The sequence below is a fragment of the Pelodiscus sinensis genome, chromosome 2, assembly GCF_052426305.1.
Source record: "Pelodiscus sinensis isolate ZL-2025 chromosome 2, ASM5242630v1, whole genome shotgun sequence".
NCBI lineage: Eukaryota > Metazoa > Chordata > Testudines > Trionychidae > Pelodiscus > Pelodiscus sinensis.
In genome coordinates this window covers 34,595,021-34,611,396 of record NC_143053.1, presented here as the reverse complement: position 1 = coordinate 34,611,396, position 16,376 = coordinate 34,595,021, and the positions used below count along the sequence as shown (strand labels likewise).

General features: G+C 43.3%; 1 protein-coding gene across 1 annotated transcript in view; it reads right to left on the bottom strand.

Moving 5' to 3' along the window:
• DPYS (dihydropyrimidinase) overlaps positions 1 to 16,376 on the bottom strand; it is a 55,667-nt gene that overhangs the window by 22,667 nt on the left and 16,624 nt on the right. Inside the window, exons 2-5 of the mRNA XM_006122392.4 lie at positions 15,296 to 15,454; positions 12,286 to 12,465; positions 10,685 to 10,874; positions 31 to 187 (exon numbers count right to left, since the gene is read on the bottom strand). Of these exons, the coding sequence (XP_006122454.2) occupies positions 31 to 187; positions 10,685 to 10,874; positions 12,286 to 12,465; positions 15,296 to 15,454 (686 nt within the window). The remainder of the gene's footprint in view (positions 1 to 30; positions 188 to 10,684; positions 10,875 to 12,285; positions 12,466 to 15,295; positions 15,455 to 16,376) is intronic.

The following is a 16,376-nucleotide window of genomic DNA, read 5'->3' as shown; positions in this document are numbered from 1 at the left end:
GAACTTGCCATTGCTTTTTAGTCTGCTTACTTGGCCAATAAGTCCATGAGGAAACCAGGTGTTGAAGGGTCTGGCCTCAGTGGAGGTCCCATGACATGTCCTGCGGCATGATGCCATTCCTTATGCCAGTAGTGAGTGCCATCTGTACCAAGACTAGCAGCAATAGGTTCCCCATATACTACCTTCCCTGAAAAACACGAAGAGTTAATCTAATCAGTAAAAAACATTTACGACAACAAATTGCTTATTTTGTAGTTTCTCTTCCCCGTTCTTCCTGAAGAGATTGGATTTAAATTTGAAAAAACATGAATAGTCTGTCATTTTAAACTAGATACCATGCACAGAAGAATACAACATGTATACTTGTCATATAGTGCCTGTTGTGAATATAAGTTTCAGAGGGGTAGCCGAGTTAGTCTGTAACAGGAAAAACTTTAAAAACAACAAATAGTCTGATAGCACTATAAAGACTAACAAAACACGTAGATGGTATCGTGAGCTTTCGTGGGCACAATCCACTTCTTCAGATGATCATTGTGTTGGAAGTCCAGAACCAAGAATAAATAAGGAAAGGAGGGGTGCGGGTGGAGGGGTTGGGGGGGGGGGAAGAGAGGAAAAAATGGAAAGGGAGAGGAAAAAAAGGACATTTGGTAGATAAGTTTCAAAGAGATAGCTGAGCCAGTCTGTAACAGGAAAAACTTAAAAAACAACAGTCTATTAGCACCTTAAAGACTAAATAGTTAAAAAAGGCTGATCAGAACCATCAGTTTGCACTAGGAAAGGAAGAGTACTAACATCAGATTCTACAGAGACATCAAGAACCATTGGCACCTTCAGTGTTTGGTTGGTTGATAATGTGAGAGTCATCTGATATCGCAATTTAGACCATTTGCACGAGTTAAACTTGAGAATGAAATGGAGTTCCAATATTTCTCTGTGTATTTAGCTTGTGGAATTGGTCTGAAACAAAATAGCAACTTGTAGATCCCTAAATGAGTGTCCAGGGAGGTTAAAGTGTTCCCCAGCAGGTTTTTGTGTGTTGCCTTTTCAGATATCTGACTTGTGTCCATTAATTCTTTCCCATAGGGACTGTCCAGTTTGTCCACTATATATCACAGTGGGGCATTGCTGGCATTTGATGGCACAGATTACATTACTGCATATGCAATTAAATGAGCCTCTGATTTGGTAACTGATGTGGTTGAGTCCAGTTATGAAATTGCTTGTTTAGATGTGTGGACAGAATTGGCACCGGGGTTGATTGCGGGGCTTGGTTCCTGGATGCTTATGATGTAGCTGTATAATGTGGTTACTGTATAGGATTTGTTTCAGGTTAGGGAGTTGTCTGTAAACGAGAATAGGCCTTTCCCCCAAGGCCTCAGAGTTAGGGGTCATTTTCCAAGATAGATTGTAGATTGTGGATAATGCATTGGAGGGTGACTGTAGGTAATGACAACTAGAATTCTGTTGTTTTCTCTTTTGAGTCTGTTTTGAAGTAGTTCATGTCCGAATACTTTTTTGGCTCTGTTGATCTGTTTTTTCACTTCACCAGGTGGGTATTTCAGTTTTACTAATGCTCTATATAGATCCTGTAGGTGTTTGTCTCTTTTTGTGGGATTGGAGCAAATCCGGTTGTATTTTAGCTCTTGGCTGTATACAATAGATTAAGAAATGTGTCTGGAATGGAAGCTAGAGGCATGAAGGTAAATGTATCCATTGGTAGGTTTCCAGTATAGGGTAATAGGATCAATATGTTATTGATCAGCTTCTGTCCACACAACAGTACAAGTGACACCATTACAGGACCTAACTACATAAGCCACAACATCAGAGGCTGAACCACTTATACATCTACTAAATGATATAAGCCAGCATGTGCCAGCAATGCCCCTCTGCCAGATATATAGGCCAAACTGGACAGTCTCTACACCAAAGGACAAATGGACACAAATCAAACATCAAGAAAGGTAATGCATAAACCAGTATGTGAATACTTTAACTTCTCTGGACATTTAGTAATAGTAAACATCCATCCTTCCACAAAAAACTTCTAAACCAGATTACAAATAGAAACAGCAGAACTGCAATTCATTTGCAAATTTAATGCAATAAAATTAGGACTGAATAAGGATTTAGATGATCTCTCTAGAAAGTCAGTTTTCCCTCTCTTGGTATTCACACCTCCACATTTGCTGTTGAGAATGAGCCACATCTACCCTCATTGAATTGGCCTTTTTAACATTGGTCCTATACTTGATAATTAATTCCCTCCTTTTGTTATAACCAGTACTTCCATCCCTCCATGCTTTCCTGTCTCTGTAATTTCCATTCTAATTCATCTGATAAAGTGGGATTTATACATGAAAGCTTATGCCCTAATAAATCTGTTAGTCTCTAAGGTGCCACAGGACTCCTCATAGTTTTTGCAAAATATCACAGTGGTCCCTGGTGTGACTACTGTGTTTCTGGGGGTGGGGGAGAGAATGTTATTCTGCTCAGCGGCTACTCTGAAGCCTGTTAAAGGGAATAAACTGTAATGCTTGTTATGGATCTAGGTACAGCATTTTACAAGCATAAACTAATTAGTCCTTACCATACCATTATGAAGGAGATAAGCATGGTTTACTATCCCTATTTTACAAATGGGATAACTAAAGCAAACATGGCTAAGCAGTTCTCCCAGGATTACTGAAGGTTTCAGCATCAGAGCCAGGATTGAACTCAGTAGTTGCTGTCACAAAACTATACTTGTGCTTTTCATGGGGTGTTAGGTATCCCACTGTTGTAGAATTCATCAACCTTCACAGGTGCACCTACAAAGCTTCATGGAAACTTAATTGAGTATAAATGTTTTGCTAGTGGAGCAGGAGCTCCATGCTTTGATATGAGTTGTAGTAAAATATAAATGCAAAATTTGAACACATTTGTTTCCTAAAAACTGGTCTTCTGTTTGGCTCAATGTTTTATCTGTACATGGGGATGCCACAACACATCTACACCTGACAGCCAGACTGCTGGAGTTAGGTGTTGTTTATTAGCAGTCTGGTGCGCAGTGACAGGTTGCAAAGTTGCCATGATTTTTAGATATCAGCTTTGTCACTGGAAGATCAGGGAAGAAAGGAAGGATGGTCTGGTGATTAAGGCATTAGCCTCGGGCTCAGGGGACTCTAGTCCAGTTCTTTACCACAGGTTTCCTGCATCATCTCAGGATAAACACTCACTTGCTCTGTGCCTTGATTCCCATCTGCAAAATGTGGATACTAGCACTGTCCTGTCTCAGGGTACGTCTACACTACAGCGCTAGTTCGAACTAACTTAGTTCGAATTAGTTAATTCGAACTAAGCTAGTTCGAACTAACGCATCTAGAACTAAAAACTAGTTCGAACTAGCGTTTTGCTAGTTCGAACTAGTAAGTCCACATTGAGTGGACTCTGAACAGGGCTTAATGATGGCCGGAAGCAGTGCCGGCAGGGCATAAAAGGAGGACTTAGAGCATGGAGATACTGTCTCAGGCTAGCCGAGGGCTGCGCTTAAAGGGTCCCGACCCCCACCCCGGACACACAGTTCTAAGGGGTGCCCCGCTTGCAAAGAAGTTCTGGCTTGGAGTGCCCTGAGTGCCCACACTGGGCACATCACACCACTCGGCCATCAGCCCGGCTGCACTTGCCGCAGGCTGCCATCTGGGGAGAGGGAGTAATTGGGGGGCTGCAGGAGAGCTTCCACCCCCAGAAGCCCGCAGAGCCAGCCCAGTCCTCCCCATCGGGGGCTCGTACCCCATTCCTCCCTCACCTTCTTCCACTTGCCCTTCCCTAGCCCCCCTTCTTATTGATGTACAAAATAAAGATAACGTTTCTTCCAACATTGACTCTGTCTTTATTGAAAAAAACTGGGGGAGACTGGGAAAAGGAGGTGGGAGAGGGGAAGAGAAAGGCTGGGAGAGGGGAGGGCAACTAACATGATCAGGGGTTGGGAACAGGTCCCAGATGAAGAGAGGCTACAGAGACTGGGACTGTTCAGCTTAGAAAAGTGGAGACGGAGGGGGGACAGGATAGAGGTCTCTAAAAGCAGGGGTTGGGTGGAGAGGGTGCATTCAGAAAAGTTCTTCCTGAGTTCCCATAAAGAAGGACTAGAGGACACCAAAGGAAAGGAATGGGTAGCAGGCTTCAAACTAGTAACAGAAAGTTGTTCTTGACAAAGCAAATAGTTAACCTGTGGATCTCCTTGCTGCAGGAGGCTGTGAAGGCTAGAACTAGAACAGAGTTTAAAGGGAAGTGAGATCAAGTGATGGAGGTTGGGTCCATGGAGTCCTATTAGCCAGAGGGTAGGAGTGGTGTCCCTGCCCAAAGTTTGTGGAAGGCTGGAGAGGGATGGCACGAGACAAATGGCTTGGTCATTGTCTTCGGTCCATCCCCTCCAGGGTCCCTAGGGTTGGCCGCTGTTGGCAGAGAGGCTACTGGGCTAGATGGACCTTTGGTCTGACCCAGGACGGCCATTGTAAGCTCAGGGCTCAGGGTCGGGGGTCTCAGTGGACCCCCTTGATTTTCATGCACACCTGCTCCTGGGTGGCCAGGCTGGCAGCTCTCCTGCCCTAGACGGCCACTTTCCTGTGCCTAGTGCGGAGATCGTGGACGAGGTCCACGATGTCCGCACTAGCCCAGGAAGGTGCCCGCCTCTTGCGGTCCAGGGCAAGCTCCCGGGAGCCGCCAGCCTGGTCCCGGCAAGAGGGGGTGGGCTGGGGGGCATCGGGTGGGTGGCTCTGTGCCGTGCCAGGTGCAGGGTCTGCTAGCTGGGTGCTGGCAGGCTTGCACCTGGCACGGGCACCGTAGCCAGCCCGTGCCCCTTTAAGGGGTCCGGGGCCGGGAGGGGGGCATAGAGTTTCCCTGGTGTTGGCCAGAGTGGCCACCAGGGAAACCTGGGGAGGGCTAGCCTCCCACTAGTTCGAACTAAAGGGCTACACAGCCCTTAGTTCGAACTAGCTAGTTCGAACTAGGCGTTAGTCCTCGTAAAATGAGGTTTACCTAGTTCGAACTAAGCGCTCCGCTAGTTCGATTCAAATTCGAACTAGCGGAGCGCTAGTGTAGCGCATAGGAAAGTTAGTTCGAACTAACGTCCGTTAGTTCGAACTAACTTTCTAGTGTAGACATACCCTCCGAGAGGGAGTAGGAAGAGAAATACATTAAAAACTGTGAGATGCACAGGTACTGCCTCTCATAAGGATTGCTGATCAGCAACTTTTGGATGTAATCATTTTTTATTACAAAAAAAAAAATCACAATGGGTCAAAACCAACACTCTTGTGGGGGGAAAGGTCTTTTGGGTCCAGGATGGAAATTCTGTTCAAAGCTGCAGCATGAAAAACACTAACATTCAAGCACTGGTCTGGGATGTGGGGGACTCAGGTTTAGAACAGGAAAATTGAACCCCAAACTCCCATATTCCAGGTGAGTACTCTACCCACCAGACTACAGCTTCCGTTCCTTTTTCCCCTTCCTATATTTTTACCACCATGATACAGAGTGGGCAGAATTTTGTGGGACAGAAAAGCTCAGCTCCAATCATAAGCATGTAGACTACAAAAGTATATGTACTATCATATACATCTGATAGATACTTAGACTCATGCTGTAATGGCTGTCAAAAAGCTTTGACCCATACTGGAGAAGCTGTGTCAGAAAATATATTGACATTGCAAACAGCCATGTAACAGTATTCACACAGGTGACTGGATGGATCAATTTCTTTCATTTTTCTCTGGGCTAGAAGATTGTAGGAAATGTTTCTACCTCAAGGGCTTGAATTATTATCCAGTGCTAACAGCAAATGAGGGAAGAATGTGGCAATATTACAGGTGCTATTCTAGTTTCAGGTCTCCTTCAAGGGGTATTTTCTATTTGTGGCTCTTCCAATAGAAATTAAATGTTCATTCACACCTTCTGAAAGGGGAAAGACACAGCCTAATCAACCAGCTATATCTCAATCAACCAGATTCTGATGTGTATATGAATTATGTGACTGTTGTCTTTGCATATACCATAACTGTATTACCAGTCTGAAATTCATTACTTTGTGAAGGCCTGTGAGTTGTCAACAAAAGGCACTAAAAGCAAGCAACTCATTCATTCAATTTCGACGTAATTTAGTAACACCAGGTCAGCAGGAACTGAAATTTTCAGACATACAAGCAATGCCTTTCTTTGGTGATTGGCATTTCTTTAAGTAACATTCTCAGCAAGTGTCATACCATTCCTCAATTGCTTTGTGAAGATTAGGTATACAAAAATGCCTTATGACCATTTTTAAACTTTGATCAATCCCTATATATCTGCAACCAGCATTGCTCCAGTTACACTCGTTACCGGATGGTTTCAGGATTTCTCAGGACACGTATTCTTTATCTTCTCCCATTGGCCCAGTGTTCTTTGCTTTGTCACATACCGTGGAATGTTATTTTTTCTCTTTATTACTTGGCCTTTGGTTTGTGGAGTTTTAAGTTTCTAGTCCCATGTATCTAATTGTGTTATGGAATTAGGCAGAGAGAAGAGGAGAAAGATACAAAAAACAGAAGATGGGCTTTGGGAACCCCAGGACTCTGTCCCAAGACCTAAGCAGTAGACTCTTTTTTATTTTGTCCATTTATTTTCAAATGTTAAAGGATGGGATTCAGCACAGAATTCACAGCCATGGCCTTAGGGGGAGTGTGTTATAATGTGACTTTGGGCTACATTTGTGCTCTTCCAATTCTGTGCTGCTCTAAGGATTTGAGAGATCTCCCAGCTAACAGACAATTCTGAGAGTCTGCTCTGGTTGCAGCAACTTCTCTTCAGCTACCTGTGTGGGGCAGCCCCACTTACATTTTCAACCTGCAACATTCCTCTCCCACACTCATCAGGCTGCTTCCTCTGGATCTTGTGGCAACTGTGCTTGCACAATGCCTGTGCCAGATGGAATTCTCCTCTGGCTAGGGCTGGCTTAGCAGCAAAAGAGAGAATTCTACCCAAAGTAAATGTCACTGTGAATGACTGAAAAAAGCCCACAAAATGGCATTGTACAGTGGTTTGTGATTGTTAGCTGATTGGACTGGATCTGAGCTTCAGCGCACACAAGTGCCTTGATGTTTCCAGTTCTCAGCCCACACTAGGGGAGCGTATACACTGCAGCGTTATTTCAAGATAACTAGTGTTATTTCAAAATAACAATGCAAGCATCTACACAATCATTCCATTATTTCAAAATAATTTTGAAATAACGGACGGCTTATTCCAAAATCTGTAAACCTCATTCTATGAGGAATAATGCCTATTCTGAAACAGCTATTTCAAAATGAGCGTGCAGTGTAGACATACCCTGGGATGCAAGCATCAAACTGGTTATTTCTGGCTCACGTGTCACCACTCACGAGAAAGTTTCTGCAGTCAGAACATAACCTAAGCTGCTCCCATGAGTGGCAAGGAGCAGAAACCTGCAGATTCATTTTCAATAACAACCTTGAGTCTAGAGTGCTACAGCTTTGCCAGATTAAATTTGGACATTTTTGCTGATTTTACTATTCCTTGCATTTCATTCTGACTGACTCACTGCATTTAGAGGTAAAAAAAAAAATCTTAGAACCTGCATTAAACCAGCAAGCAAAGACATTCTGAGGGAAGGCTTTATTAGGTCATATTGCTTGTGCTTATAGTGTAGTGACAGATCAGACCTTTGCATGTGTCACATTTTCTTTTATTTAATACAAATACTAAGCAGGAAGCAAGCCCCTTCTCATTTTTCTCACTACTTCTGCTATACTTTAAAGTCTGCTCTGTTTGAAAATACTTGTGGTTCTTAGTTGTCTCTTCATTAAACATTTAGCTAGGTTGGCACTGGCTTCCACATGAATTGGTGCATCATTAAACACTGTGCCTGCTTTAGATTTATTTTCAAACCTCTCAGCAGTTCAAGGAGAGGTAAAACCATCAATTGAAATCATGTCATACTTGAAAATCTGATCCTTGTATGTTGCTTACTGGGATATAATTTTCAGAAGCATGTAAGTCATTTAGGAGCCTAAGTCCCATTTTCAGAAGTGTGATTTACATATCTGCAGTTCAGAGCCTAATCTGACCTGTTAACTGAGCCTTAGCTAGAATGGTCTCCAAAGATGTTGTTCTATATGATTAGTCCAGCAATCTTACTATGCAGTGACATATTGTTTATAATTTGGCCAGTTTGGGATCAATCTTTTTTTTTTTTTAAATGGTGATGAACTTTTTCATTCATCAAATTCCACTCTCAGGCCCTGATTATAATAGAACGTTTTATTACTTTAACTACAGGGTAAGTGGTACTCCCTCCCCTTCCCACAAAATATGTACAGTTATACCAAAACCAAAGTGCTTGTATTGGTATAGCTATTCCGGAGGAGAGACAGAATAAGCTACTGCATATACTATCTTTATACCAGCACCTACACTGCGGCTTTTACTGGTATGACCTGTTTCCATAAAAAAACCCACACACCTAACTGAAGTAAAAGTTTTTCCAATACAACTTTTAAGCATAGGCCAGACCTTATTCTCTCATGTGAGAATGGAGCAACTCAATGATGTAATTCTAGATTTTTTCAAGGGAGTAGGGAGCAGAATGTTACCAGTTTGTTCTTTTCACCTAGACACCAGTAACCCTGCCTAGACTCCAGGACAGAGATGAAACATGAAGGAGACCTTATAAGTGTGTTACATCTTTTGCCAGTATCACAGAATTCCTGATTGACAACACAGTGCAAAATACCCTTTTCCTGTCATCAGGTCTTTCCAATTTGCTTGTCAACATTTCTGCTTTCGCCTGGACATTTTAACTGATTTTGCAGTTTCTTATATTGGATTCTGACAGCACATCATTGAATAAATGAGCAAAGGCATTACAGCAAGTTGGATTCCACATTACTACCAACAGTGTCACCTAGTGGACAAATCTAGTTTAGCACAGTATTGATAATCCATTGCTGACAGGTAAAAAATTCTTTTACATATTTGCATTAGCAGACAGTCTTATTAGAATACCATAACGCAGTTTCTATCTCCAATATGTCTATTCTTCACACTAGGAGGTGGGTAAACATTACCTTAATCCGACCTGTAGCAACATTATTTGGAATTTCTATCGAACTTTCCATCCACTATCTCAAAACGCTTTATACAAACTAATCAAGCTTATAAGGTAGGCTAGTATTTAAAATGCATAGGCAGGGAAATCTGAAGCATCCATGGATCAATTTGGATCAAAAAGGAAGCAAAAGTGCTAGTAATTCATAAGGATTTGAGCCCCTTTCATTATGGTTAGAGCAGTGTGAATAGATGATTTTTCAGTTTGTTGCCAGGTCAGAAAATCTCACAGAAGTAACCGTGATCATCTGTAACTTTAAAAACAATGATTTGTCCTTAGGGTATGTCTACACTACCCTCCTAGTTCGAACTAGGAGGGTAATGTAGGCATACCGCACTTGCAAATGAAGCCCGGGATTTGAATTTCCCGGGCTTCATTTGCATAAGCAGGGAGCCGCCATTTTTAAATCCCTGCTGGTTCGAACCCCATGTAGCCCGGCTACACGGGGCTCGAACTAGGTAGTTCGAACTAGGTACCGGTAGTTCGGAATAGGAACCTAGTCCGAACTACCTAGTTCGAGCCCCGTGTAGCCGTGCTACACGGGGTTCGAACCAGTGGGGATTTAAAAATGGCGGCTCCCCGCTTATGCAAATGAAGCCCGGGAAATTCAAATTCCGGGCTTCATTTGCAAGTGCGGTATGCCTACATTACCCCGCTAGTTTGAACTAGCGGGGTAGTGTAGACATACCCTTAGAGACTAACCAAAATATATAGAATCATGAGCTTTCATGGGCAAAACCCACTTCATCAGACCCTTCAAAATGGTTGGTGAATCCAAAAAGTCAGAAACCTTTTCCTTCCCATTGACTGCCATGGCTGGATTTGAGGCATTTTTTAACTATTTTTACATGTGAAGAAAAATCAGGGGAGACCATGCCCTCCCCTTTAAAGTTCGGGGAGGGGAAACTCACATCTGGGATGTGATGCCCCAAGTTGGGCACCCAAAATGAGTGAGTGCCTGCCTGTTCATATACCAATGTTAACCAGCCTGAATGCAACAGCCCACTACTTGATGAAAAAGCAAGTGCACTAATAATTCAGAACATCAGGGCAAAGACAAGACTAAAGCTGGTGTGGGTAAGGGCAGCATGCAGTTGATGTCCAGGCTACCCGCAAGTGCCCCCATTTTCTGCTTTCTGAATTCCTCAGACAACAAGCAAATAATGAAAATTCGATAGAGGTTTTCCTCTTGCAATTAAAGGAACTATTTTATTTTTATTAAAGCAGCAGCTGACTCTGACAGTCTCAGTATTTTATATTTCTATGCCATGGCATAGCAGTGACCAAATGTATATGTCTAACACACAGAGGACAAGCACACTCAGCCTCCACGTACTGCTCAGAGTGACTGTTTCTCTTCTCCTTTGTCAGCTGCTTAAAAAGCCTCTAACCACCTCCCAACTATTATTCCCATCCTCACACCCCTGACAAAACCCCCAACTGAGGAGCTAGCTAATACACCTTCCTATTACCATCCTTCAGCAAGCAGGGCCATTACTCACAGGTCCTGGACCAAACATGAAGGAGCAGTAGGACAGTTACCTTCTCTTCGTGCATTAGCTATCACGTTCGCTGCAGATTTGCTCATTACATGAACTACATATAGAGGGCAGTTAACTGAGTTTGCTATGGTGATTGCTCTCATTGTGGCTTCTGCTTCGACCTCTTCAGGACGACACAGTTCATGTCCCTCAGGGCCAGTTATCCCCAGTGCCAATATCTTCTTCGCACCCTACATATCACACATGAATACATATATGTTAGTGCTGTTTAATTAGCAGTATCAATTATGTAAGAGCAGCAGTGGCTTGGCCAACTGAGCACTCATCTGATCTGTGTTCTAATCCAAACACCGGGCAATTGACATAGGGTGGGATTTTCAAGAGCACTCAGCACTGGCTTACTTCTGCTCCCACCAAAGCCAAAGGCCAGATGCCAGTATTTAGGGTAAGGATTTAAAAAAATGCCTAACTGACAATTAGAAACATTAGTGCTATTAGCTTTCAAAGCTGCCTAGGTGCTTTTCAAGATCCCACCCCAAACATCTAGGTGCCCAAGTGGACCAATCAGTAGCATAGATACTTATCCACATCATAAAAATACTTGACCATCTGACCTATGTAAAGTACTGGGGGTTTAAGGATGAAAAGGGGCTAGGTGAGAAGCACTAAGTATTATAATTGACATTGTGTTACAAGACCTTAAACACTCTCTGGTTTGTAGTTTAGTGACAAATCCATTCTTTACTCAGGAACTCCAATTACTGAAACGTCTATGGTGAAAGTAGTTGAAGAATTTCTGAAAACTCTTGGGCTGGAGTCTGTAAGTCACACGGTGGTGCTTAGGTGGTGACACAGAGAAATAGACATGGGGGCCTTAAGACTTGTGCTCACCCAGTGCAGAGTCCAATGTGTGCCTGGCTCCATTATTATTAAACACATGGGTAAAATAGAACGGGGCATGAAAAGGAGACCTGAAGCTAAGTATTGTCCTCATCATGTCACAGGGGCACTTAGCCAAATGTTCCCTTCATTGACCTCAACCCTGCTCTTCTCTGCTCAGTCTTCTTGGCAGCTGTGTAGTAATGCTTTTTATTATAGCAGGATCATTTCCTAACCCACCACAAACACCTGGCCCTACTCAGAGCTCTTTGCTTTCTGCATATAAACACAACACACTAACTATTAAGAGAGATAGACTGTGCATGTAATAAACAAACAATATTAGCCTTTGTGTTCATGCACAGGTGTTTATCTGACATGCCTAAAGGAAATTCAGAAATACTAAGGACCTGATTTAAAGCTCACCAGGGTCATTTGAAAGACTCCTGTTGGATTCAACAGTGTTGGGACAGGCCCTAAAAAGAATTTGATGATTTACTTTGCAGTAAGTAGACTCACTGATCATCAAGGGACTGTTGAAAATCAAATGGGCCACTGGTTAGCACACTTGCATAGCATTCAGGACACCTGAGTTTAATTCTGTGCTCCACCACAGAGACTTTGGGCAAGTCACTTAACCTCAGTTCCCCAGAAGTATTTGGCTACATCACACTAAAGTTAGACAGTCTGATATTGTGGGAATGGGGAGCATTTACGTACCTTTGTCTTCCACATTTTAAAATCACTTCATCCAACACTTACCTCTGCAATCAAATCCCCATTCTCTGCATGGACCTGAGCAATTGCTCCAATTTGCTTACACTGGGAAAAAGCTGCATATAATTCACTATCGCCAACCATATACAAATCTTTATAGGCCATAAACATCTTGAAGGAGTTGACACCTTTGTCCTCAGCAAGAATTCTCATTTCTTCCTTGACCTGAAAGAAAAACAATGTCAGAAATTTCCACAGCGCCACTGTATAAAAGTATAATAGTTAGCTTTCCCACTTCTATCAGCCGTGCTAACGTTCCATGAGGAGATGAGGATAATGAACAAGCCAATGACATTTTATTTGCCCGAAACCTGCTGTGCTCCTGCTGGGAATTAACCTCTAGCACACTCAAACAATAAGGACAAGTCTGGAATGACTAATTGTGCTGTCTGCTGTGACCTGGGGCTATGTATTATTCAGCCATTTGGGAACTTTTGCCCTAGTTTCCATAAATAAATCAAATCATCTACAGGTTCAAACTCTCTTAACCAGGATTCTCTGGTCTGGTAAAATCCATGGGCCGGAATGGATGTTGCAAGACCAGAGAATCCCGGTAGAGGAGCAGCAGTAAGGATCTCTGCGGGGCCGGCAGGGCAGTGGGCTGCCCACAGGGAGCTGACAATGGAGCCACCCAGCGCAGGGTTGGGAGCCCTGGTGGGCAGTGAGCATGTAGTTGCCCAGGGAGCCCCAGCATGTGATGCATGAGGGTGCTCGTGGAGCCCTGACATGGCACACATGGCCACTCAGGAAGCCACAGCATGCGATACGTGCGGCTGCCCAAGGAGCCCCGACACGCACAGCTGTCCGGAGCCTCAGCACGTGGTACATGCGGATGCCTGGAGCCTGTGGATCCACAGCAGTGCTGGTTGCCCAGAGGGTCGGCAGGGCAATGGGGCCAGCAGGAGGTGGGGAGCTGGCTGGGATGCCAGTGGGGCTGGTGGAAGGGGTCCAAAAATGACCTCCGCTTTCTGGAAAAATCCCACATCTGGGACCAGTCAGGTCCCAAGGGTGCTGCACCTGGGAGATCCAACTTGTACATGGAAACCTCCTTTGCCTCTTGCGCGGGGTCTCCAGGTTGAGTGGACTCAAATGGCTGATCACTATCAGTATATCCTGAAGAAGAAAGGGATTCATGTGTCATACCCCTTTCTTCCCCACTGTAAATACTAACTGGATCCAAAGGCTTTCCTTAAGTCCCAAAACCTCTCCTCGGAAATCAAGTGGGTTCTCACAGGCCGGTGCCTTAAAATCTTTAACTTGCTTTTTACATTTTCATTTCTTGTAATTTACTGGGGGGGGTTCCAGGTAACTCCTTTCCGGGCAGCTTGGCAAGTTAGCATACTCTGGACTAACATAAAATGGAAACGAATAGATTCAATGACCCCTGCAGAGGTGTTTGCTCTGTTAAATGTATTAGTTTAAAGGCAAAGGCATCCAGGGAACTCGGGAGAGTGACGGCAACCAGGTGACGATTTCCAGGCCCAGCCCTCGTGTGTTTTGTGGGTGGCCTAATTTATATTTAGGTTGAAAGTAGCTAAATTACAGAATTCTGGAGAGTCTCTTTATTTGGAGGGGAAGAATAAGGGCATGAGCCCCATCTGGGGAGCCCCTCTGTCCAATATCAACATATGTGCCCACCTGAGAAGCCCCTCCTGCCTCCCTTGCCCTTTTTCTGGGGTGTATGGCAATCTGGGAAGCTTTTCCTTCTCCACTCTAGGATGTACTCCTATTTGGGCCTGAATATGGCTGATAAATTGCAGTCTGTGTCATTAGCAAGAATCTCTTTGCTTGGTCTTGGTGACCAGCTACAATTGTTTCTCTACAGTGATGTAAGGCAGTGTCAGGGAACAGTGCTGAACATTGACATCAGGTTCTATTGTAAGAACTGACACAGACTTCCTGGGACCTTAGACAAGTCATTTAGAACCTGACTCTGCCTGGATGCAACCATGGGGTTCTGCATAGGTGTAGGAATTTGGCAACAGCAAGGTTGGAGCATTAACTGCTCAGTCAAATGGAGAGGCTAATACAGTACTTCTGATGGTTAGTTTGCTTGGTGCGTTATGATCTTCTGCGGGTTATTATTATAGATCATTAACTTTATTTCCAACATACTTCTGGGTGGGTCTGCTCCAGGGAACCTGTGAGTTCCATTAGACCCAAGAGAGACTTCTGAAGTGGATAAAAATACTAGAACATATACTCTGGGTCAGAAGAGTCAAACATTTAGCACATTTGCTATGCAGGCTGCTCCCTGTGACATGATCAGCTCTGGGGATAGCCTCGCAAGTCAGGGGCATCATAACTCGAGCCTGCATTTACAACAGGCACCGTGCGCCATCGTAAATGCAGGGCTGAGGATGTAAGTCGGGGGATTTCGGCCCCTTTTGCACTTACGGAAAAAGTCATAAGTGCAGGGGGGTTGTAAAGCGGGCCATCATAAAGCGGGGGCCTCCTGTAGTCACATAAGTATTGTGGGCAGATGGAGATGACAAACTAATAGGTCTGTTTTGTTTTTGTAATCTAGGATCTGGTAAATGAATTCTAAAGAATTTTTTCTGTTGCATTAAATTAGAATTAGATGCAATAGCTGCTAGAGCACGAGGAGCCTAGCGGCATATTAAGGGGGAATGGCATATGTGCATGTCTTTCTCTGGTTTGCCCAGCTCTCCTGTTTTGTCTGAAAAAAGTATGGGCTTCCCATTTTTTTCTTGATAGAATAACTACATTTGCATACTGTAGAACTACAGAATGGGGTGGAATTATAAATATAAATCCATAACATTTCACTAATTTACACTTAACTTTAATGGCATTTTAAATATATTTCTATTGTTCTAAGGGTGAGCTTTTAAAGCTCATGCATTAAGCTTTACTGGTTAATTTATTTTATACATACAATTATGTTCACAAGCTACACTTCACAGCTAAAACCTAGTCATAAGTAATTCAGCATTAAGAAATCACTATAACATTCACACTCTATTGTATCTACCTGGCTGCTCCACCATGTAACTGCTACATGCAGTGTGTAATCACAGCAGACTTTAGGGTCTGCCCAACTCCTCCATGTGTCATAGGCTTCAACAAGGGAACAGCCTTTCCGAGGTATTGCAAAATCAATGATCATAGTGGTGCCTCCTGCTAGAGCAGCCTGAAATCACAGGAATTGTAGTTATTTAGCCATTAATTAAGAAAGGTTCCATTCATGCCATCTCCTCCTCCATGATATTACTACATCTTCAAAGTCACTTTTTCCTTTCCATGCCCATCCCCGACCATGCAGTGAAAAGCTATATGCAATTTAAGACTCACCTTGCATGAAGTCAGAGTACAGAGCACGATGATGTAAAGAACTATTTGGTTACCAGCAAGTAGGAGGCTGACTTTATGCTTAGGTGTGTCACAGATGTAAAGGGCCATGTAATAAAGCAGGATTGAGGACTCAGATGGGCATTCAGAAGGAACACAGGAAACTAAGACTAAAGAAATTAGATTGTTGCATAGGACCCAAACTGCACTAAAGATTTGAATCTGCAGCATTCCTGCATCATTGAATCCCTCTAACCAACTGGTACACAAAACAGGGAGAAAATCAACATGGATATGTTTTCTCAGGGTCTGATGAGTTTGTCCAAATAAATCCAAATATCAGCAAAATAACAATGGTGACAGAAAAGATACCTTTGAATTATGGTACAAAACAGCCTCTGATTAAAATCCCTCTGGGCTCTGGGGCACCAAAACTATCTTAAAAGGGTGTTTTAAAATGTATATATCAATTGAAAAGGAGGTAACCAAGTGCGGTGGCAAAACTCATAGATAATGAAAAGTTAGTAAGGTAAGTAATGACTAGTGAGGACTCTGAGGAACTTCAGAAAGACCTAATAAAAGGTAGGCAGTGGGCTTCACGGTGGCAGATGAAATTGAGTGTTGAGAAATGTAGAGTAATGCAGAGTGGAAGAAATGAACAGCTGGGTTCTTTCTTAACTGTAACCACTCAGTAAAAGAGTTTACCTCAGTGTGGACAATTTAATGGAAACCTCTGTTCAAAACAGCAATCGCAGTACTTTTTG